The following is a 23971-nucleotide window of genomic DNA, read 5'->3' on the forward strand; positions in this document are numbered from 1 at the left end:
ATAAAGCAGTTTTCCAGCCTCTACGCTCTTTTACATTATCTCACAACTTACAACCCACCACAAAAGGTGCACTGTCTGCTTATAACATCACTCAGCCCCATCCTTCCAATCCTTCAAGCTATTTATGATTCAGCTAAAACAGATGGGAGAAGCCAAGGCAGCAAGAACAAAGAACCAAATCCTACATTATGAGGGCCGCTCGTTCAGGTTCCTACGGGCAGAAAACAGCTTACCCAACAGGCATCTCCAGAGAAAGCCCCAAGGAACATTGTTTTTACAAGGAGACACTACCCAACTGTCTAAGAGACGCTGATCTTCAAGAAGCTACTTTAGAAGAGGCCTGTAGGTGCAGAGGAGTGAATTTAGTCATCCCTCGGTCTATGGAAGGGAAGACAACACACCAGCAGGTGTTGGTGGGCTCTGCTTTGAAACACGCAGTCCTCAGGAAGGGACAAGCTGTTCTGGAGGGACCAGACTGCCAGCTTCTGCAAGGTAGAGTGAGTGGACAGACTGCCCCGGGCCTGGTCATTATTAGCCACCAACATGTGCTGCAGTTACAAGCCCTAAAGCAGCAGAGAAGCCTGCTAACAATTAGAGGAAAGAAATAATTAATATAGCTTTTATTACTATGCAGTTAAAAAAAAGTCCAGTAAGGTGTTTTATCATGGACTATAAATAAACATTAGCAGACACATGGAAGATCTCTACAGCAGTTGAAGTTGTTTGCACCACAAAACCAAAGCAGCTCCTCCCACTCACCTCTGCCATCTCTTTAACTTTTTGCTCATAGAATTCCTGCTCCAGCAGCACTGGTGGAAGAAGCGAGAGCTTGTCGTAGGTTCTCCAGTGTCGTCTCTTATTCTCCAGGAAGAACATCCGCTTCTCAATTTTCACGTCACCTAAGGCACAGTTACAGGCACTATATGAAACAGGATGAAGCAGCAAGAAAAAAAGCTTAAATCCTTCCTCCTCTACACACCACCAGCTGCATAACTTCAAGGACTCACACAGAACTGTACCAAGCAGAGGTACTAATGAAGCACGTCTCCAAAATAAGATACCAGACAGTGACAGAAACATAGCTGTTCTGGGACAATATCCCTTTTCAAGGACAGTACTTTCCAGCGTAATCTAGTTCTGCTTACAATAACCACACAGAGCACAATACACACTGCTTGTTATTTACCTTGCTCAAATTTGAAATCTATATATGAATACTGATTCATTTCTTTTCTTCTTTTTCGTTTCCCACTGGTTTCCGGAGACAGCTCCTGCCATTTTTTGATGGCATCTGAAAAGGCCTAAAAAAAACAACATGCAGACTTAAATCCCTTCTGTTCTTTGGAAGAAAGCAGAAGCACATACTTCACATCAACACACTGCACAAACACACATAGGACTGATCTAAAACAGGAAAGCCAAGCACCCCATAGAGGCATGAAAACCTCTTCCCTTTGTCCACTAATCATTCCATAAAAACAAAATTGTCACCACGCAGAGCTGAATGATGCTTCACAACACCTCAGCTATTAACTCTAATACAGCTGGTGTCCACTCTGATGCAACAGAGCTGATATTTTTCCTTTTATGTTTTTGAAAGGAGCTTCTTTTCGGAAGGCCTAGAGCTAGAATCTGATTTTGCTCAATTCTATCAATCAAACAAAGAGGCACGGTGTTTTTGGTTTAGTTATGCCCTGGAACAGTGGAGGGAGAAGCTCAAGCAAAAAAAGCATACAGAAGAGTAGCTCCAAGTCAAAAGCTTGAAACCACATTCATAGTTAGTTTGCTGATGCTTAAGAACAAGTTTCTTTGCAGCTCCATTACAGTGAAACTTTTATGAGCAATATATGATTCATTTCACACATCATAATTAAACAGGACAGTGAGACTCGGGTTTCTCTTTAATTACAGGCAGTCAGTTAAAAACTAATCTAATAGAGGCAGTTAAATGTTTTAAGACTTAGTTAACTGTCTTGGCTTTACTGGCAATTATACCCCCACTTCAGCAAAGTACAGGAACACTTCTGAATCCAACACATCACCTATCATCAAGGAGCTAGTGCTTCCTCAATTCTCCTGCTACAGAAAAGTAAAAACTTCCTGCAGCATTCTGTCTGGCCAATGAATTTTGCAAGTCTCTACTAAATGAGCAAACACTTCTTGAAAGGAAAGGAAGATCATAAGAACAAAATGCAACTACACACACACACAAGCAGATGGCACAGTACAGCAGAAGACTTCACACTGCTCTCCACAGATACGGGAGGCAACCCTAGGAAAGAAAACAGACTTGAAGAGGAGAACCTTTCGTGTGATTGCATAGTGTCCCTTGAGTTCATGTAGTGCCCACTTAATGTCTTGGCTGCTCAACATTTTGAAGTCTGCCATAAGGAGGTCAGCTGCCTGAATAAAGCACCGCTGATCAAGTGGCGCAAGCTTGGAAAAGTCAAAGTAGTCCACTTTAGGCACCTAAGAAGAAAATGCAAAAGAGAAGGTAGTCCACACACAGCCACCTCAACACACTCAAAGCAGTTCAAATAAAAAAAAGGTGAATTGGCTTTAAAATAAATTAATAAAATCAAGTAACTGTATGGAGAGTTGCAGTTAAGAGACTAAAAATTAACACCTAAAGGTCACACAAGATAGACCTGAGGGCCAAGTCTACTTCATGCGACCGAATGACCAAGAAATTCTTACACCAGTTACCAAAACGAACACTGTAGATAGCAGGTGGCTGGTAGGCGGGCAAGCCAGGGGGTCTCACTGAAGGCAGAAGAGCAGACAAGAGACAGCTGCACAACACCAAAACCTCAAAGTCATCTTGCAAGCAACTACCTACTGTTATTTAACACTATCTTAATTGCACCTGGAGGCCTCCTATCCAAGCATGGCTCAGTCAGGCACTCTGCAAGTACGTACTAATAGACTCATACATCCCAAGACGACTTCAAATTGGACAGATTTGATGGGAAGCACGCTGTAGATAAGGTCACTCTCACTTGCCTTTGTCTCATCTTGGCTGGCAAGCAGGCTGCTGCTGGGATTTAAAACCACTCTGCCTTCCTTCTTTGGGTAATCTGGATTTTCCAGAAGAAAGTTACAAAGTCTGAAAAGATAAAGACAGTTACTTCAGGTTCTGGGAGCTCAGGCTCATTCCTCCCTTGTCAAATTTTTAGCATCCTCTAATTAAAAGGCTGGGCAGGCAAGTCACAGCTTGCCCTGCAAGAACCAAGAGAGGTCTCAGACTAGAGTGAACGGAAAATAAATGACTGAGAATTAACAATGATGAGTTGTGTGACTGCAGAACGAAAAGCAAATAGATGTCTTTCAACAATTACATTTACTTAAGAGGAGCTTGTATGGGTGAGCTACTAACCAGCCCAAATCTCTCCATGCCAGGAGGGAACAACCAGGCTTACTTCCCACTCACATCCACGGCTAAAACCACGTAAAGTGATACTTCCTTGGGCTACCTACCTCTGATCTTTCACAACTAAGAGTCAAGGTGTGCTAACATCGTGCTACTGTGAAATTAATCTTGTGAGGACTACAGAGGAAGGAACAATCACAGCAGAGCAGCATTAATTGTAACAGCTGACATCTGCTGTGGCTAATACAAAACCAGCTATGGAAAGACAAGCACACAAACCCCCATAAAAAAAAACTGTGACAGGTTGATGTCTTCCTGGTCAGAAGATTACCGCTTCAAATTTGAATTAGAGCCTCCAGCCTTTATCTACTTTCACAATGCAGCAGAGGCAGAAACATGTTTAACACTGTTTACTTAAGATGTGTACTCTGAACACAGGTTTCATCATAATAAAGCTTGAAATCATACTGCCATTGTCCAACTCACGCTGAAAACTGTTCTAGTGGGAAAAAGCACTTGGAAAATTACATACTAGAGTAAATGCAGCATGTCTGAGGTCCTATTGCAAACAGTCATAACCCTGTCAGGTAGCTCAGCTGAGCATTTCAGCTTCAAAAAGTCTGTCTGCAGCAAGTAGTTTCAGAATACCCCACGAATACCTCAGAGGCCCTTTTGAAGGGTACGCTTGCTGTAGGCGATCTGAGCCTGCCTTTCAGGGCTTATTCTCAACTGTCACCAACCAGCTGTGCTCGACAGGTCGAGTAACAGAAGCTGTTCCTCAGTTTCCCCAGCTATAGAACAATAACCTCCTGAAAGGAGCTATGAGGAGCAATTAACGTCTGTGAAACTTTCTGAATGAGAAGGTGCTAGGTTGCAGCACTGGCATAATTGCTGCTAATTTACATTCCTGATGTCAGAAATCAGTCCCTAATTAAGAAATCTGAACTGGCTTGCAGCATTAACCCGCTATCAAGGCGTGATTACTTTAGCCCTGCTTTCACATTCAAAGCGGAGGCATTTCTTTTTGTTTAATCAGGTATTGACATACTGAGCCAGAAGCTTTTGACCGAGCGTGAATGCTTCTGCACACAAAAGCTGAATAGATGATACCCTGCTAAGAGGAGCTCTCACATCTTATCTTTCGCATGGGTTCAAAGTTTTAAGACTATCATTTTGGAAAACAACAAAATATCTCGGCGCCCGAGCATTTAATAGGTCCCCCTTTTGTCAAGGACAACTATTCTAATCCGACAAAACAGAAACTTCAAGGAGCTCCGAGCACTGCAGCTCAAACGCAAGGCTTTCAGCTGTGGCCCAGCCGGAGCACGTCTGAACCGTTCTGCATGTTGCCATCTCAATGCTCGGGATTTTCGGAGATGTTAACCTTCGGTGTCTGACAATTAGTTAAGTGGGTCCCAGCACGCAACGCACACACATTTGCAGCACCGTTCATTAATATCTGCACCACAGGACACAAAGGCAGTTAAAAGCCTCATCCCTGCCCCAACCCAGCCACCCTTAGTTATTATATTTCGAGCCTGATTCAGCTTGACACACCGTGGAGATCAAAGAGACCCCGCCAGCCTGGCTGACCAGTGCTTTGACCCGTTTTGTGCGGATACCAAAGATGCAGTGACAATTCAAAAGATAGTTTGGTTAAAGGAATAAAAATATGGAGGAGAAATCTTTATCATCCAGTAAGTCCGTAATGCACCACCGAGCAGGCACTGTAGATGGCCTGCGGGGAAGCCTGTAAGCACCTTTTCATCTCCCTGGCTCTGAGGCACACAATAGGAGAGAAGAGATTTCGGGAGCAGAGAGGGAAGGAACACATTAAGACTTATAGAAGCCGATACTGGGATTTACTTCTACCGGGCTTCACTAAGTCCCTGCAGGATACAATAACGAGGTTTTCACACAATCCGTGCGAGGGTGCTGCAGCTAGCCGCAGCTGCAATGGCCTGATCGCCCCGAGGAACGGGCTGCTGCCCTACCTACCGTCCTCATTTCCAACATAACCAACTGCTCTGAGGCACAGGTACGCAGGGCAGGCACCTGAAAGCCTTTCCTGTGTTGAACATGTCATTGCTGCAGGGAAAGCACTTTGAGAAGATGAGGATAGTTATAACTAGATCATTTTCCATCCTAGAAGTCCTTCTTTGAAGGCACAACTTCACTACACAGGCAAAGGTAGTAGAATAGGAAATCTAAGGGTGATCCCATCTATTATTTTATATATTAGGCTTAGTTCCTTGCCAGTTACCTTATTTATGCTCCAATAAGTAACTGCAAGCCTCACATGTTTGAATACTGCTTAATTAGCGCCTTAGTTAACTGTAAAGGGCACGGGATTTATATGGAGATAAAATGAAACCTCTGGCAACCAACACCTATTCCTCATTCTTGTATCCCATAATAACTAGTTTCAACATGTTCAAGATAGTGACAGCTGCAGAGAGAGAGAGAGGGGCCACCCAGCATCAGACCCAAGTCAGATGTAATTTACTTCAAACCACTCTCCCCTCAGTGCTGGCTGGTGCCAACACCCACAGCCTTTCATTCTTCAGCTGCGCAAGCCTTACCCAAAAGAGGAGGGTGATGATGCAACTTATCAACAAAGATTGATGACTTTTTTTTTTTATTCTTTTGATTCTAAAGTGAACTCCCAAAAATATCAAATATGATTCTTAATGCTAAGGAATCCTTGAGCTGCTAGTACAATTGGGAAAGCAACAGTACTCAGGATGATTTTCCATTGCTTTTACTTCCCTTCTTGGCTCAGATTTCTGCTCAACGTGACCAAAAGCTATCCATCAAAAGACATCTATAACTAATCCTGCTAGCCCTTAACTGTGTTTTGTCTGCAAAACGTGGTTTGAGAGGAACTCAAATAGCACCACTGCCATTCAGTCAAGTAAATGGGATAAAAATCAACAGCATGACATCAAATGAGCAAGTCCAAAACAGTGTCAGTTTTACCCAGAAAAGGGCAGGAAGAGGCAGGAAATTATTTTCCACAATTCAAAATTCACCAATTCACCTTTGAATTACATTTTACAGAAGCTACCTCAACACCTACCCTTGACACTAGTCTTTAACAAGCCTAGTAACGGTTAAGAGGAAATGATATGTAATAGTTTTAAATAATCAAAGAACTAGTAACAGAGAATTTGCAAATTATCTTAAAAGCAGAGAAGCTACAACACGATATCAGAAAGAAAATTTCTATTAGAACACGGGGAAAACAAAAAAAAAAAATCCATGCTCTTTGGCACTGCCAGCATAGTGCTGACTCCCAGCCTGGATATGCTCAAAGCATTATTAGCAGGAAGGAAAATGGCAGCGTGACTGCAGCCAACCTGTTTTATGGTACACTCTGGCTCTTAGCTTTATACTTACACATTTAAGTCATAGCAGTTCTTGACATTGATCAACTCTTCAATATATTCTTTCTTCACATCTGGGAACCTTGCTTCCTGCAGTAGGAAGAGTTGAAGGTTATACAGGCATTAGAGGAGCAGTGTGGTACAACCTAGCAACAGCACCAAACGCAGAAATATATAGGTAATTATCTAACGTGCTCCCGAGACAGGGGCTAAAATGGCTTCTAAGAGACACTTTCTACCCATCCAGCCTGGCTACTGCACATCGCTGGCTTTCCTTGCTCCACAGGATGAATACCAACAAGAAAAATAGGGGCAGTGATATGAGTAGTCATGAGCAGCTGGCCTAACAAGTGATTCAGGGTGGATGGAAAGAGGAGAGGCGCATAGGATCTACACCACAAGCAAAACTAATATTTACCTTTAGATAGAAGATTAAGGACTTCCAGGTTGTGTGCTGAAATACAACATTCCAAAGCAAGAGGGGGGAAAAAAACACTGCATATACCCACTCAAAGCACCCAGACACACTAGCAATGAGATCAGAGAAGACAAACCTTTACTTGCATTTTTGTGAAAACCCTACTACCACTAGCCACGTAGCCAAGAGCACCCTTTACTGCTCTCTCTCATTGGGTTTTCGTACAGGTACTGGAATTGGTTGTACCACGCAGTACTTTGCTTTGCAAGACTGAGCTGGTCAAAAAACCCTGACAATGCAGGAGTATCTACTTGCTTTAACAGGTGGACAAGTCAGTGACTAACAAGGTTTTACTCTGAAAGAAGTTAATTTTTGTTGAAGTGCTGCTTGGAGAATAACAACAGTATTTTCTCAACCCTGTTTTTTCCAAATAGAATCAGATACGGGATAGGGAGGAAGAACTTGGCAGGGGGAAGAAGGGATTGGTTCAGATACAGTGAGATGTGTTATTTTCAGACAAGTTTTTCAAACAGATGCATGCATTGAAGGCAAACAACCCTGGGAACACTTACTGTCTCTCTGATGAGCAGCGCAGTGAGGTCTTGGTCCTGCCCAGCAGCCCCCTGTTCTGGCACATCACTAGAACCGAGTTCGTGCGAGCCCTGTGCCGGGAACGCTGGGCCTGGCTGCTCGTTGTCTATTGCTGCCTGCTGCCCCCTCGGTTCTTCTGGGGGGTGTGCTGGCTGGGGCGAAGCGGGACCGGGAATCCCATCCTGCTGCGGCTCAGGTCTGGGGAAAGCCGGCCCAGGAGCCTCCTCTCCAGACGCCCTCGAAGATCCTGATTCTGCTTCAGGCTGCCCTTGCGGAGGAGCACAACCATTTACGACGGCACGTGGCTCCCCTTCCGAGGGCTGGAAGTGATCCAGCCGGCTGTTCTCCTGGAGCTCCTGCTCCATGCTGGCTGCAGCAACTGTTCCTTCAACGTTTTGCGAGAGCTCTGGCTTCAAGTCCTCTCCTTGCCTGCCCTGGGCTTCTACCTTTTCCTCCTCTTGTGGTGGCAAGTCTGCTTTCTCCAGATTAATGATTTCCTTGTCAACAACCACCTGCGGACTCATCTTTACTGCTGGAAGCAAACTTGGGCCAGGCTCCAGGTTACTCGTAAGTTCAAACCTGGGGCCATTCTGCTCAGACGGCCCGGGCTGCTGCAAGGCAAAGTTCACATTCTCATCCCTGCTTGGTCCAGCGCTGCTCTCCACCATGTAATCATACGGGTCTTTCTGGCAGAGCAGAGCTGACATCTCATCTTGCAGATACGCGCCCCTCAAGGGCCCTACATCACTTTTGGATCCTCCTTCTCCCACAGCGTTTGCACCCTGCCATTGAGCGGCAGGTCTGATGACATTGGGACGCACAAGCTGCTGATGCTTTGGGGTCTAAAAAGAAGACAGACAAGAATAAGTACGAGTTATCTACTCCTCAGAATCCTTCCTCCAGATGGTCTTTTGCACCTAATCAAATTTCTGATGGGAAAGACATGAAAAGACCATTTTAGCAAGGAACATAAGGCATAAAACTGCAACCCAGATACCTTTGTTTCACTGGACAGCACCCTCAGTCTGTCCCCGGGTGCTAAGAGTACATTTGTGATGAGAGAACATTTGGCAGAACTGGGAATGCACAGGACTTTCACACTGGAATAACTCCCCAGAGCTTCACCCCCAATCTCTATTACACTTCCAGTAAGAGAGTCCGGAAATTAGGAACTAACGGATGGCATATTTGCATCTCAGCAAATTCATTCGTTTTAACAGGCAGCAAGAACCAAAGGTCAAAATGTTAATCTCTGGCCTTGCTCCTGCTTCTGCCAAGCTAAGGCTGCTGAATGCAAGTAGAGTTTGAATGCTCTCCGATACTGTTTTCAAGTAAGAAACAGAAAAGTTATCTTTACATCCCATTTTCTCAATAACTCTGGTTATTTTAACAGAAAAGTAGAATATATTCTTAATACAGCTTAAATTTGAAATTAGACAAAGTAATAAGGTTAAGCTAATGCCTTTGGCCCTCCTCTGTGTGACTGCCTGTACCAGTGGAAATAAATTTACCAAGTAGGCTGGCTTTGTAAAACTGCAAAAACTCAGGTGCCTGCAACAGCCCAACAAGAATCTAGCGTTCTGAACACCGGAACAGGCTTCCTAGAGAGTTGCTTGATGCCCCACGCCTGTCAGTATTCAGGAGGCATTTGGATAACGCCCTCAAAAAAATGCTTTAACTTTTGGTTAGCCCTGAAGTAGTTATGTCTGGACTAGGTTATCTTTGAAGGTCCCTTCCAACTGAACTATTCTAAATAGCAGAGATATAAAGCACACAAGGTTAAACAAGGCAGGTTTTGAACACCTGCATTCTAAGGAACAAGTCCTTTTTTTCTGGATTAAGATAGATAAAGAAGGCTCTAGCTTCCGTAAAGTTAAGCATAACTTTACGATACAGCTAACAATCTATTTCTCCCTGCCTGTGCCCAGAATACAACTAAACACGTAAACCCAGCAAAATGCCATCATTTCAACGCTCATTTAAGACACCCTAAGTAAATCACTGCAACTGGGCAGGACTCTCAAAGGAACGCATCAGGTATTTGCGCAGGATGTGGTTATAAAGGCCATGAATAAAGCAGCAACACGTACAAGAATGAAAAATTACCTCTGCCAAGATAACCACATCATCATCATCTTCCTCATGCTGCTGTTCTGCCGGTCTTTCCAACAGCAAAGGCAATTCTTCATCCGAGGAATCGGATATCGTGATAAGACCGTCATCCCTGCGGTTAATCCAGTCTGCAGTAAAGTAAGTACAGTTAGCTGCTTGCAAATGACAGAGCACGAGTGCTGGGACACGTGAAAAAGCCATCTTCACACTTCCATTGCAGCAACAGGGAAGAAGCGCTCAAAGGTCCCTGGTTCCTCTGCGACGTACTGCCGCAGGCACTCCCACGTCCCTCAGCCTTCTGAGCAAAAACCTCGCACAAACTACAGCTCGAGAGACCACAACGGCACGTGCATGAAATGGTCCTGCAGAGAATCTTCTATCCCAAAAGTGAGCACGAGCCAAGCTGCTGCAAAAATGATTCTGAATAACTCATGTAGACTACTTCCTAATTTTTGGAGAGAAAGCCTGAATCTCAGGTACCGTGCGTTTTCTTTTATTGATGCACAGTATGTTCTAGAGGACAGATATGGCTCCATGTGCGATTCGGTGTCTTCTGAAAGAGAGTGACTTCGCGGGAGCACCTTACGCCAGCCTGAGATAGGGCCCCTGACTGTGAGCACAGATGATATCCTGCTATTGGATGACAACCCTCAAGGTTTGTCAAGAGGGAAATAAAGATGCTACTGAGCAAAGCTGCTGGAACTCGGGAGATACATGCCAGCCAGAAGCAGAGGGTTTCTGTACTACAGCACACCATCACACTTTCCCTAGGATTTAACACAACAATTTGGTTTACACTTCTGTAACTGCAGCAACACACAACCACTTCACGCAAGAGCTTAAAGCGCCCACCAAATTTGAGCATTTATCTACCTATTTATCTACCCTTCAGACACACAGAAAGCGTCATTTTGAGTTCCACTCGAAGGACGGGTTACAGTGCATACAGCCCTATTAGGAACCGAACGAGGTTCTTAAAAATGAGGTTCTTAAGAAGGTGGAACATCACGAGCCCCTGAGACCTGCTGAAATACCTCTGCGTGGCTTGGGTGTTCCCAAGAAGTTAGCAATCTACCTTAAGGCAGTACAACACCAGAAAGACAAGAGCCAAATATTCCACGTCAGCGTAAAATGAGAGGCTTCGTGGCTACCTACAGAAAATTAAATAAACCAGAGCGGTGTATTACATGGCAGAACAGCCCACTAGCAGCTTCCTGTTAACATCACCCCCGCAAGTTTAATGGCTGTTATTCCCAGCGCTTGTAAGCAGAGCTGTACAGAGATAGCTTTGGAAATACACACAAATCAATACTCACCTTTCCCTCTGTGACTACGGAAGCTGTTTAAGTGAATTACTTCTTCATTTCCACCTCTCTCTGCCATTTTAAACAGCTGCTCCCAGAAGCATCAAGGCCCAGGCATGGCAATCAGGCTAGAACGAGGAACTAGAAGACAAAATAATAAGAGTAAGGCAAACACAGTGGCACCCTAGGCCTTCCCTGCTAGATCCCTTCTGGGATTCTTGTGGCTCTCCCAGCAAGGCTCTTAGGAGATATTTTCCATGCCCGAAGGGAGGCACGTCTCAGGTCCTCCTCTGAGGGTTAAGACAGCACAATCAGCCCTGAGAAGCCCCCCGGAGGAGAACTCAGAGGCGCTCGCAGCTCCACGATCACAGGAAGAAGGGAGAGGTGCTTCTGCGCAGCCAGCCTCAGCCCCGGTGTTTGTGCTCAGAGCTGTTTTCCTGTTTCCAAGAAGTCAAAGCCCCACAGTGGCGTTTCTGCCACCACCTACCGGTAAGAGGAGCGAAAGCCACTTGCCTGAGCTGCCCCAGGACGCCGGCACCACCTCTGCCACCCGTGACAGCCACCCACAACCACCCCTCACCGCACACAGCGCTGGGACGGGTGCCACGCCGCCAGCTGAAGGATCGCCAACATTGAGGTCCTATCGGCCAGGCCTGGGGGTATGGTGCAAATCCCAGGATATTCCACCTGCTCTCCAGCCACAGAGACCCAGCAGGGCTCAAATTCCTTCACGGGACAGCTTCTGGGGCTGTTCTGCCACCCCACCCGTTCCCAGATAGGCACCATGCGCTGGCAGAAGGCTCCGGGGCAGGATTAGACCCAAGGAATCATCACAACCTCAGCACTTGGTTTCCATTTTATGCCCTGCCAGCTCCCTTTATCACACAACAGCTAAGTACATGGGAACTGCGAGCAGTTTGATCACTGCAACGAGAAAGGTCTTTTTATTGGGAAATATTTGCCTTATTGTTAGAGCACAGAGGCGTCTGCATTCTTTACCAGAGCATAAGTTGAAAGAAAATGGTGGCCTGCTATAAAATCCTGTCTGCTTGCACACAAGAGCAGTACAAATTCCTCCTCGATAATTCTACTTAACCTTCTCTGCAGGGAAGGCGATTTGCAGCTAGCACAGCAGATGAAGAAATCTGTTCAGATGTCCTCAATGAACTTCAACTTATACATCCCCTACACACACCAGGAACTACTCATCACCATCCTCACAATATTCAATACAGTGTAAAATCGTAAAAATAAAAATGCATAATCATACCAAAGCAGCTGTTAAAAAGGCCAAAGCTCACTGCAAGGCAGTGCTGAGACCCGGCCATCTTCTGGGTGGGAACCCACACGTCTCCAGCACTACAGCACGCACAGACACAGTCCCAAAGCCTCACACCTACAGGTAATATCAATACACTGCTTCCTTGCTCGTTTATTTTATTTGTAGGGCAGGACTACTGCTTAGCACACACAAAGGGTGCCAGCAGCATGGCTCAGTGCCTGAAGCAACCTTCCCTGGAGGGCACCTCCACCCTAACAGCTTTCATGGCTTGGACAGGAACGGCCACGGCTCAGCCGGTCCCAACCCCGCTGATGTCCTGCTCTGGGTGGGACATCAGACCGGGTCTCTTCCAACCAGCATCGCTACAAACACGCAGCTCGCCCTACATCTGAGCCCTGAAACTTCAGCAGCACGCCTTGTTTCCAGCGAGCAGCCCCAAGAACGCCACGGGCATATCGATGCCTTGAAAACCCTTCAAAAACCAAGGTTTGGGGGTTGTTTCCACAAGGCTCTTCAGCTTCTGCCTTACTACAAGCAAGGTCACTCAGAATAGTACTTGGTTGCCAGAACAGCACGAAAGTGCTGCTCTCCCTCCCTGCAGACAGGTGCTGGAGTGGCAGCTCAGGGGCTGGCTAATTGTGAGCATCCTTGGTGAAAAGACCGTCCTTTTTAAAAGGGCACATCCATGTTATTACCGTTCCATTTTCCCTGGTACTTGCGACTAGCCACCACCCAGCCTCGCATAGCGTTTTCCCTTCTGTAGCCCTCCAAGCACTCGAGAAAACAAGATCAATATTGAGCCTGCCATTTAAGAGATGGAGAAATGGAAGCGCTGAAAGGAACAGCGCGGCCAAGGTCACGAAGCGGGGCTAGAAGCAGAGCCAGGAATAGCAACCCGGGCTCTTCAGATCCAGGCGGGTGTACCCACGCCAACCATTTCCCCCAGCTGGTCCCACAAAACGCTCCTTGCAGTGGTCAACAGGCCCTGCGGGGCCGGCAGCGCCTCACCCCAGCTGCCCCCACCCCGGCTCGAGCTCGACGAAGCAACGGCTCGGCAGGCAGAAGCCAACGCTCAACCCAACAGATGACAAAGGACGGCTCCGAGGCTGGTTGGGGAGGGACAAGCCTGGTCGTGAACGCCACAGATCAGCCCTTGCGGCCTCAGACGGTGCAGACAGAGGCTAGACAGGTGTCTGCTCGGATCTGCTCTGAGCAAAGCTCAGCGGCTGCGATAGTTTTCCCCCGCAGGGGCATGCGGTGCGTTAGCAGAGCTCTGTATGCGCGGGCCGGTCAGCACCGCAAACGCTCGGCGCAGTCAGCAAAAACATCTCCCAGACAGCTCCACCGGTGCTTTGTCCACAGCTGTCCGCGTCCAGCCAAAGGCAATGCTCACCCCGGGCAGCTCCAGGTACCTGGAGAGGAACTTGCACGTCAAGAAAGAGGCCCAGAAAGAGTTCGGGATAACAGTCTGCTGCCCCCCGTACAAGAGAAGGGTGCTCGCACATCACCGAGAGGCTCACGGAAGAGCATTAGCCATAATATACAGCCAAGGCAACAGAAAAAATGAAATAAAGGCCAAGCCTGGAAAGAGCTGGCTACGTACCACTTCTCTCTTTCAAAACAGACCGCATAAAAACCCGGGCAGCTTAAAAAAGCTCTGCTTGGAGGGTAGAAAGCAAGGTTCCACCAAGCTAGCAGTTAATTTTGTCAATAGAGGACTCACGTTTAAACAAATATCTATAAGCACAGGCCAGTTCCATCTAGCAGCACGAATAAGAAGTTTATTCATGTTTATAGCACCAGGCTGCCAAGAACGTGAAGTAACAAGATCAAAGCCATCCTAGGGTCTTGCCCTACATAAACAACACAATAAAAAGCAAGAGAGGCAGAGGGAAAGAAGCTACCCACACTACCTCGGCGATTTTCATGCCTATTTATAGGTACAGAATAAGGCCACCTGTAAGTGAGCTCTGACAAAGCCATCAGCTTCTTCACGATGCAGTCTAGGACCAAATGCAAGAACTATTTTAAATGAATGCGACCTGACAGCCGCACACAAGCTGGGTTTCCTTCCTAAAACCTCCCACCGGCACTGCAGCACACCAAACTACAGAGATTCAAGCCCCAAATCCAGTAACGGGACGACACAAAACCCTTATCGTGACTTGGAGGTCACCTGCTGACGGCACGATACAGCACCAGGCTGGAGATGCGGCGCACCGAATCGCCCCTCTGCTTCCCAAACCCCTCCACGTCCTCAGGACTCGACACACTTGAGGTATTTCACTGCGCAGGAAATCAAATCCCCTCTATTAAGGTTTTTCCTGCAGAAACTTGAGAGGGAAAAACAGCATTAATGGAACAGCTACTGGAAAAATCGGAGACCATCGGGGACTTACGGGTAACCCTGCTCTGAACGGAGCAGGTCTCGGGCTGCCTGTTCACACCCATTTCCAAGCTGACCTCACACACACACAAACGTACAAACCCCACAGCCACCAGCTCCGAGCTGGCAAACCCGCTGCCAGCAGGTGAAGCGGGTCCCGGGTGCACGCAGCTTGCTTACACGTGAATTCCCAAACCCGCTCCAAATCCCCGCAACTACCGCGTTACGTATTTTTAGCCTAACCTAAAAATAGCAGGCATCGGTGCCGTGCATATATTTAAAGTCCCGGCACACGCAGAAGTTTCTGGCTGGCAGGAATTGGAGCAGAACTCAAACGCACTCCCTCCATCTTCCGTTTGTGCTGTGACGAGCATCCTCAGATGGGGCTGGGATTTCAAGCCACAGTCGAGGGGAGAAACACTATAGCGTAGTTTTTCCGACTTACAGCATTTAAAATCTCGAACTGCCACATCCCCAGGACGGGACTAAGCACGAAGTGCTCTCTTCTGGCTCTAGCTCAAGGCAACAGGAGCAGACAGAAAGCACTGCAGGGGAGGCTGGAACCAAAATCCCAACCAAGCGGGGGGAAAAAAAAGAGCATCATGGAAGAGATGTCAGCAGCATCGAGTCACTGTATGTTGTAGCCTCTCCCCCTGCACAGCACCGCCGCTGCTGCTCACCGACGTTGACAGCAGAGCCTCAGTTCCCACCTCCTGCCTGCAGGCAGCACACGTGTCTCCTGGTAGCCTGCGAGCAAGGTGAATTTCTGCCTCGTTTCAAGCTGCTAAGACAAAGAGAAGCTACTTAAATAATGCATTGCTCGCGACAGCCAGCGAAATGAAAAGCTAGGACTGAGCCCTTCAAAAAGAAATAACAAAAACACGAAACACACCAGAAGCGAAACGAAGCAGCCCAACCTCCTGCCAAGCGTCGCGGCGAAACATTTCAAAGGGCTCGCCGTTTGCTGGGGGCTGCTCCTCCTCAGTCACGTAGGAAAGCAGGGAGAGCTCGAGTGGTTGATCACGTTAAGCAGCCTCGTCCCCACCAAAAATTAGAAATCCCCCGGTAAGAAACGCTGTGCGCAAAAAGCCCGTTTGCTGTGCGACCTCCGCCGCGTCGCAGCTTGCGAAAGAATAAAGCCGGAGGTGCAGACGTGTGCCTGCAGCACGGTTTCCCTTGAATGGAAACACCAAAATGGAAGCGTTGGTGGCAGCCCAAAGGCCTTGTCCCTGTCCCCCTGCAGACAGGGATGCTCAGGCAGCGACCGGAGGACCACCAGGTCCCAGCAGCAGCCCTGGTGCTGCCCGGAGCTGCAGGAGTCTCACCAAAACTCCTCCTGGGAGCATAGGAAGGGGTAAACTGACTTCCTTACAGCAAAACGTGAGACAACCGACACCAGAACTGGCGCTCTGCAGTCGGCAAAGCGGAACTGATCGCTCACCTCCCTGCAAGGCAGCCCACAGGCGCGCCGCTCAGAAAACACCTCCCGGCACAGCCGGGACTGTTTCTGCAGCCACGCCAGCCTCATCAGCGATTTCAGAAGCAGCGCTCCAGGCCGGAATGTCATTAAGGTGGACGAGAGGGACAGGCAGCCCCCGAGCTCCTCTGGCAGTAATCACAATTTCCAGTGATCTCTTGCAAGTTCTCAACTCCTCGCCCTCTCTTACGGAGGAATAAAGGCGGGCTGGGAAACACACATCAAAGCCAGCCGTGCCCTTTTCACCAAGCATACCATTGATGCAAGCTCCTTTGATATCTGCAGAGCGCTTCGTTATCACTTCGCTGACAAAAAGCGAACCACGAGCACGCTAGCACGGGGCTGCCCAGCTTTACTGAAGCCTGCTCGTGGTTGGAACAAGGCCAGAAGCGTGGCACCGCATGGATCCCAATGCTGCTCCGTTTTTTTGGTCACTTCTCAGTCCGTGGTGTCACCAAGAACAGGCTGTAAGACATTCGGACAAGCGAGGTTAAGGATCAGCAAGGTATGAGCTGCTTTCAGGTGTCAGTGCTCCAGAGAACCGGTCAGCCTACAGCCAGCCAGAGGGCACGCTTTGGGATGACTTGGGCACAAATCACTAGAGTATTCCTTTTTTTATGACTTCCAGGAAACGTTTTGTACAGCACAAGGCTTCTGAACAACCTCATCTATGTTCGGCGTTTCATCAAGGTGCGAGCATCGTTCAACTGTAATTCCTGAAAGTGCCCTACCTCCGTTTTTGGCACAGCGATTAGCACCAAGTACACGAGGAAAGAAACCTGTCCACGTTTCCCACCTGTTTTAAAGCACCCTTTTGTTCTGATTTTGCGGTCTCAGGGCGGGGATAAACGGAAGAGCGTGTGAAGCCACGCGATCTGCAGCTCTGCCGCTTCCAGAGCAACTTTCACTTCTAGTTTTTTTTTTTGCCCTGAACTCACGTGTACCCCAACCAAAGGCGGCTGAGGCTCTTCCCCCCGAGCAGCACCGTTATTAAGCCACTGATGTCTGTCTCCGCGGACTACCAGGTGCTCCACGTACCTGCCAGTGCCCTGCCTGATGTTAATTGCAGCAGCCTTCTCTTCCCTATCAGCCCAGAGGCCAGACAGAAGTACAAAAGGAGTGACCTGCGTGCCCCAGGATACGAGAGCGCTTCTCCATCACTTACACTTCACAGAGCTCTCCGGGAGAAAGGAAACCATGTTTCCTCTCCAATTCCTTAGTAGTTTTTTTTCCCTTTTTCTTTCCTTTTTTTAAGGAAGCCCAAATGTCACTTTCAAATGGTAGAGGAGAACAAAGAAAACGAATGGCAACCTTTTAAGCAGTTATTTAACAAGGCGCGTGCACATCTCCGGGTTACAGTCTCAGCCCAGATTTTTATTGGGAGAGGAAACGGGGAAACAAAGGAGTTTGAGGCTGCTGGTCACAGCTGCCTAACGGGCTACAGCACTGCCTGCAAACTGCTACTAAAAGCAGCAGCAAGGGATTAACTAGCCCAGAGCAAAGAGGGGTCAGAGGACTAACTAGCCCGGAGTCAGGTTCAGTTGCGGTGACAGCCGGAGGGCTTTAAAATCCTGAACCGTCAAGCACGTCACAACGGCACCCTAGATGCTAAGCTGCTACCCAGCAGCCCTGCTCCAGACACAACGATCTGAGCTGGGTTTGGGAGGCTGGGATCCAGCAACACCAAAACGCACCAGCAGCAAACACGGAAAGGATGAGGGGATTCTTCTTTGCATTGTTTAAAGCCATGAGCTGAGCCTCTCACGTGAAATTCTGCGTTCACGGCCGGGCGAAGCCTGCGAAGCACGCCTCACCTCATTTCACAGCGCTGCTGATGGTAAAAGCTGAGACTTGACCTGGAGGCGGCACAGAAGAGGAAATAAAACCACTCGCTGCAGTAGCCCACCTTAGCAAAAAGGAACAAAGGTTGCTGTGTCAGCCCGCGCGGTTCTTCAGAAGTATTGGCTTCAAAGTCCGCCCCCAACCGTTCTTCTATAGCGTGCAGGTGCCAAACATCCCAGAATTAGGGACTTCCGCACAGAATGCCTTCCCAGGTCATGTTCCATTTATGGCAGCCCTTTTTTTTGGGAGGCACGTCAAGCATCTGCTCTCGTCACAACTCCGAAGTCACTGGTGGCGGCCAGAAGCGGCGCCTGCACGTTAAGAAGCGTCTGGCTGCAATACCTGCCTTAGACAGCCCCATTCCCACTCCATCGCTTGTCACCTCCTTTTGCGCTGAGCTGCGCCAGGAGCCAGTAGAGCTTTAACAAGAAAAGCCCTGGAAAAAAAAAAGCAGGGCTCAGATGTGACACCGTCTCTCTTCACACGTCTGCCGTGGCGTAACTGGGAGAACAGAAAGAAGAGGCTGAAATAAGCTGCAAGCAGGGGGGGGAGATCTTAAACAGCAGCCTGAGAGCTGAGACACGGCACGAGCCCAGAGCCAAGGGGCATCAGACGAGGCGTGCTCCTCGCCCAGGATCAGGCTCTGCTTCGGAAGATGCTGTGCACCTTCGGCTGCCCCGCGCAAAGGCTTTGCTTTGTGAGAACTGACAACAGCAAAACCAGCCCGCGGCCAGGCCTAGAGCTGCTCCACAGCCAGCGTTTTTCTTTTCCGAGGCTATTACAGCTCACCAGGACAGACTGAATTCCCAACCGACCAGCTAAAAAGCCAGGAAAGAAGCACTGCGCAGCGATTCTCCAGCTCCGCGCTCACACAGATCCAGGAGGCCACAAGGACCTAATCCCAGCCCAAAGGAAATGAATACCTTGCACATGCGAGATCAAGAGGACCACGACAGCTAAGAGATTGCCCAGACTGAAGTCAGAGCGTTTGCTAAGGACACGACTGCTTCCAGGCTGCAGATCCGCGTGCCTATCCCTTAGTCATCGCAGTCGAGGTGTCCAACGCTGCTGAAGCCTTCACAGAGCAGAAGGGATTCTTTTCCTGGGTGTTGCAACAGTGCGGCATCGAGCAGATCATTGAAGCAGCTGGGATGGAGGGTCAGGAAAAGCGACCACAGACTGCTGAACAAACCAGAGGACACCAAGGCTCTGGAGGCGTGCCCCAGGCGCTGCGAGCTGGCCCGTGCTAGCCGAGGCCGATCCCGGGGCGCCTCCCAGTTTATCCACAATGATACACTCCGCGATAACGGGATTCTGGTTTAACACTACAGAGAGGGGACGCGAGCTGTTTTCGCTAGCCAAGTTGCTGCTAAAGGATCCTGCCAGCCCTGTGCATCTGCGGCTGGAAATCCCAGCAGCAGGGGAAGCGCGAAACGCCCCGCGCCGCTCGTTTCCTGCAGAAAGAGCTGCTTTTCCTGCCTCCCCGTTACGCCGCTGCTGTCAGCTTCCTCAAATCGCATTACAGTGCAGCACACCAGCAGGGAGAGAAGGGAAGCCTGCCGGGCAGCAACACCGCTGCTATTTTCCACCCCCCCCATCCCCCTGTAACACGTTGAGCCCCCAGCATTTCCTACCTGCCCCCGGTAGGTGGGTGGGAGGCTCCTTAGACCGGTGGCCTGCGGGCACCTCCAGGCAAAACCGACCCGCAGCACGCAGCAGGGAGAGGGGGCCGTGCGTGTCTGTATCTGATGGAGGGGGCATCACGTCTTGGGGGTTTTTGGAGGCAGCAGCGTAAACGTGTTCCTAACGCTGGCTTCGCAAAGGCTGCACGACGCCGGCCGCTGCCTCCAGCCGAGGAGCAGCAGGAGCGGCGCCCGCAGCCAGGCAGGAGCACGTCAGCACCAACGCGGCCGCACAGGACCCGTGCGCGAGACGTGCTTCACACAAACTGCGCTACCTGAGGCCATCGTGCACCCCGATACTCCACAGAGCTCCTAGCTAGCGCGAATCCCGATGGCCTTACCGCACAGCGTTACCACGCGACGCCTCCGCGGGTCCCGTCCCGGCGTCTGCCCACGTAACACGGGCAGAGCTCGGCCTCCTCACAGCGCTCGCCTCCGACGTTGTGCCCGTCCTGGGGAGCCAGCTGAAAACGTTCCAGGTCACCCCGACACCTACGGACGCTCCCGGGCTTATTTCGACTCATCGGCTTTGCCCCTGAAAACGACAGCCTCTGAAAGTCGCCCCGCGGAAGCGACAAGAGCCCCGCAAAGCCAGCAGGAAGCCGCGTTTCGTTTCCCTCTCCCCTGCCCAAGCGGCGGCGGCGTCAGAGGGCTCCGGGAGCGAACGAGCAGACCGAGGTGGGCGCTGCCACCACCCAGGAGCCACCCTCCCGACTCTCCCAGCCTCCCCGAGCTCTGCTCTCGGGGAGCACGGACCCAGCGTGCTGGCTGTCAGCCAAGCACCTCGGTCAGAAACACCCAGAGACGGCGGCGTGACTCGGGGCAGCGTTTCCGTCCTCCCCTTGTCGAGATCTGTTCCCCAAATCCCAAAGCTTTTTCCCACCGAATCAGGTACTGCCAGCTCCCCCCGTGAGCGCAGGGACGGGACCGCGGCAGCGCTGCTGATCGGGAGCAAGGTGTCGGCCAGCAGCAGCAGCATTTCACAGTCCCCAGGAATTAAGGCTCCTCGAGGACCGTTACGAATTTATGCCCACCACAAGCTCTTCAGCGCTGACCCACAGGAAACACATCGCTCTTGAGATACTTCCAAAATAAACTCCAGGTCTTATAAAAGCGCCACAAAGGCAGCCGAGAACACGATTAGCTCAGCTCAGCGAAACATTCCTCGTTAGCTCCCATCTCAGGGCTTCGGCAAAGACCTCGTTCAAGCCACCAGGACACTGGTGAGGGCTTTTTTCTCTCCCTTCTCCTGCTCTCCTCACCTACCCCCGCAGGATGTCCCAGAGCCACGGACCCCATACCAGTGACCCCCTTAAAACAAACCCACCGGACCTCTCATCAGGCAGACGCTGACACCGGCACAGCACTGGCTCTATTTCAAACCCAGGAACCGGCCTGCGAGCACACCGATAAACTCGGCTCCCAGCTGCTCCTGGAAGATAGCCGGAGTCCCAGACAAGCCACGTGTTTCCCCCACCACGGAGAGATCCTACCAGGAGCAGCCGAAACGACACGTAGCAGCCCACAGGCCCAGCAGGGCAGGTGGGACACGGAGCTTTAGGGCACGCAGGCTCCTGAGACCGTTGGAGCCTCTCCTCTAAGCAGTTCACAACGGGGGCCCACGTCTGAGTCCATTTAAACGCAGGCTTTAAATATCTCCAGACCAAATCCACGCGCAGGACCCAAGCCGCTGCCTAGGAGGACGAGCGGCGCAGCTTTGACAGTCCCGAAAAGAATTCGGCCCCCGGCAAGCAGCAGCACCCGTCGCCGCGCCGAGCTGCCTGCGCCATTACGCGGCAAACCACGCACAACGCCTCGGAAAAAAACAACAACAGAAGCCACCCGTCCCAAATTAATGAATGGGATCTTCTTCCAGCAGGCACTAGGGACATCCAGAGGGCTCCGCTTCTCCCTCTCGCTCGGGTTTGAGCTGCTCAGGCTCGGCAAGCGGCTCCTGGCCCCCGGGACACGCTTCCTGCCTCCCTGCAGCTGCGCGCTCCACCTAGTTTCGCCACGGGACTTTTTAGCAATTTGCGTCCAATTTCAAAGCGCTGCGAGGGATCCTAGCTCGGGGGAGGCAGAGTTAGTTACAGGCTGGTGGCAGGAACGCCCACGGCATTCTCCGGCAGACAAAGCACCGGCCTACCGAGGAATTTGGAGTTCTGGGGGCAGCTTCTGAAACACAAGCCCGGGCCCGGCTGCCAGCACCCTGCTGGAAGCCAGAATTCACCTTGCCATCAGCAGAGCCTGCCCCAGCCGCTGCCCTGGGGACGGTTATTTGCACTTTGGCTCCTGCGGTTGCCCGAGAAGGATGCCTGCAGCCAGCCCGACAGGAAAGCGTCCTAGGAAGGAAGGAGGGAGGGAGGCGGAGGGCGGCCCGTTACCGAAACGCCGCGCTACGGGGCCGAGCGCGGCTGCAGATCTTCCTCAGGAAGCGGGGCTGAATCCTTTCCCAAGCCTCGGTACTCCAGGCACAAGCTCCTGTCGGGACGATTGTTTATTAACGTCCAGTCACACTGCGCAGGCACCCAGCACATGAAATCTATTAAGATGTTTACAATAGCAAAAGGCAGCGGAATTTGCAACGCACCAGCCCTAGAAACGAGAAACTCGGATCAGAGCTGCGAATCCTGCAGTCCCGTACCTAAAAAGCCGTCCCCGCAAATCTGCTCGCCCTACAGAAAGCAGCCCCCACCCTGCAGCTTGCACCGTGCATTCCTACGGCGCAGTACCCACACAGCCAGGCACCAAAAACTGCTCAGGACTCGTGTCTGCAGAGCGCTGGCTCTCAGACATCCCCCTCTCCCTCCGAGCAGGTACCCAGGGGGTCAGAAAAAGGCTCCTGCTCCCCTCCAGCAGCAGCACAAGGTCACTCGGTGATGGGGCACGCAAAGCCTGGCCCAGCCACCTGCCCGCCACCGCTGGAAGCCTCCCCCAGCGGCTCCAGGGAAGAGTTCTGCTGCCTCCGTGGGTGCTAAGAAACAGGAACCAAGCACCACGAGACACAACAGAGGAGCGCCGCCTGCTCTTCTCAGCTATCCAGGCAACTAGCTGCTGCTTTGAGGACCACCGGCCGAAATAAAGCAAGAAAATCCGCCGTGCTGCACGGCGGTCAGCGAGCTTCAAAAGGCACAGGAAGGGATGCTGTGAAAAGCAGACAGCTGAGCTGCAGTCACTGAGCACCGTGCCTCAGTAACGGACCTCACAGTGCCCAGCGGCCTTTTTATTGTAAGGCACCAGGAGTCTCAGAGCAGCGGCTGATCCTTCAGGTAAGAACCGGACCTCGCCTGACAAGCGGCGAGGACGCGAAGAGCCACGTGGACGCTGGAACTCCTCCCCGCGAGCTCTGCTTCTGGTACAAGCGCTCTGCAACATGATTCCACGGGAAGTTACGAGAAGACGTTTGGAGGCGACGCTGGCGGTCACAAAGCGCACCCAAAGCGAGCGGCACGGCGCTCGGGGCAGGCTCCTGAGCGCAGCCAGCGCTCGGCTGACCGACGCCAGCACCGGGCTCGCTCGGCGCCCAGCCGCGTGCCGGCAGCCGCCGGGACGGTGGCACTTTTTTTAGGCTGCCCTGCGCCTCTCACCTGCTGCAAACCAACGCGGGACGCGCTACCTCGATTAACTCGCCCCTTTTCCTTTGTGAGGAGGCCGGGAGCTGACTGAACCTCTTCGGTCCCAAACCGCTTCGCCCCTGCAAGGCTGCGTGCAAAACCCCCGGCCCCCTCCTCCCGCTTGGGGGGACAGAGCGGGCGCGACGCCGAAGGCGGAAACCTGCAGCGGGCCTCCCCACCGCCAAACCACCGCGTTATTTCTGCGTTTCTACCGTTCGCTCTCTCCCGCCGAGCCGAAGCAGTGCTGGAACCAAAACGGTTAAGGGGGGGGGGGGGGGGGGGCCAGGAGGCCTCCCTCACGCAGGCAGGGCCCTCTCCGACGCGGGCAGAGCCCCCGGGCAGGGAGGACAGCCGCGCTTCGGGCCCCCCCCCGCCACACCCGAAGGGCACCACAGACCCCCCCCCTCCCCCCGGAGGCCCGAGCGGAGCGGCCGACCTCCGCTCCCCCCCCCCCCTTCCCCGCCCGCCTCCGGAGCCGCCTGGCCTCGTCTCTCACAGAGCCCGGGG

General features: G+C 51.0%; 1 protein-coding gene across 5 annotated transcripts in view; it reads right to left on the bottom strand.

The window, feature by feature from the left end:
* RNF216 (ring finger protein 216) overlaps positions 1-23971 on the bottom strand; it is a 76916-nt gene that overhangs the window by 52463 nt on the left and 482 nt on the right. For 2 of the 5 annotated variants that reach the window (XM_080557416.1, XM_080557420.1), the window contains exons 2-9: positions 11194-11322; positions 9872-10005; positions 7747-8607; positions 6770-6846; positions 3004-3106; positions 2305-2469; positions 1187-1301; positions 760-899 (exon numbers count right to left, since the gene is read on the bottom strand). In XM_080557416.1, coding sequence (XP_080413542.1) covers positions 760-899; positions 1187-1301; positions 2305-2469; positions 3004-3106; positions 6770-6846; positions 7747-8607; positions 9872-10005; positions 11194-11260 — 1662 coding nt within the window. In that variant the 5' untranslated portion in view covers positions 11261-11322. Of the gene's footprint in view, positions 1-759; positions 900-1186; positions 1302-2304; positions 2470-3003; positions 3107-6769; positions 6847-7746; positions 8608-9871; positions 10006-11193; positions 11323-20191; positions 21156-21177; positions 22197-23971 lie in introns of those variants that run through there. The other 3 variants (XM_080557418.1, XM_080557419.1, XM_080557417.1) reach the window with 3 other exon arrangements.

The sequence above is a fragment of the Anser brachyrhynchus genome (genome assembly GCF_964034855.1).
Source record: "Anser brachyrhynchus genome assembly, chromosome: 15".
Lineage (NCBI taxonomy): Eukaryota > Metazoa > Chordata > Aves > Anseriformes > Anatidae > Anser > Anser brachyrhynchus.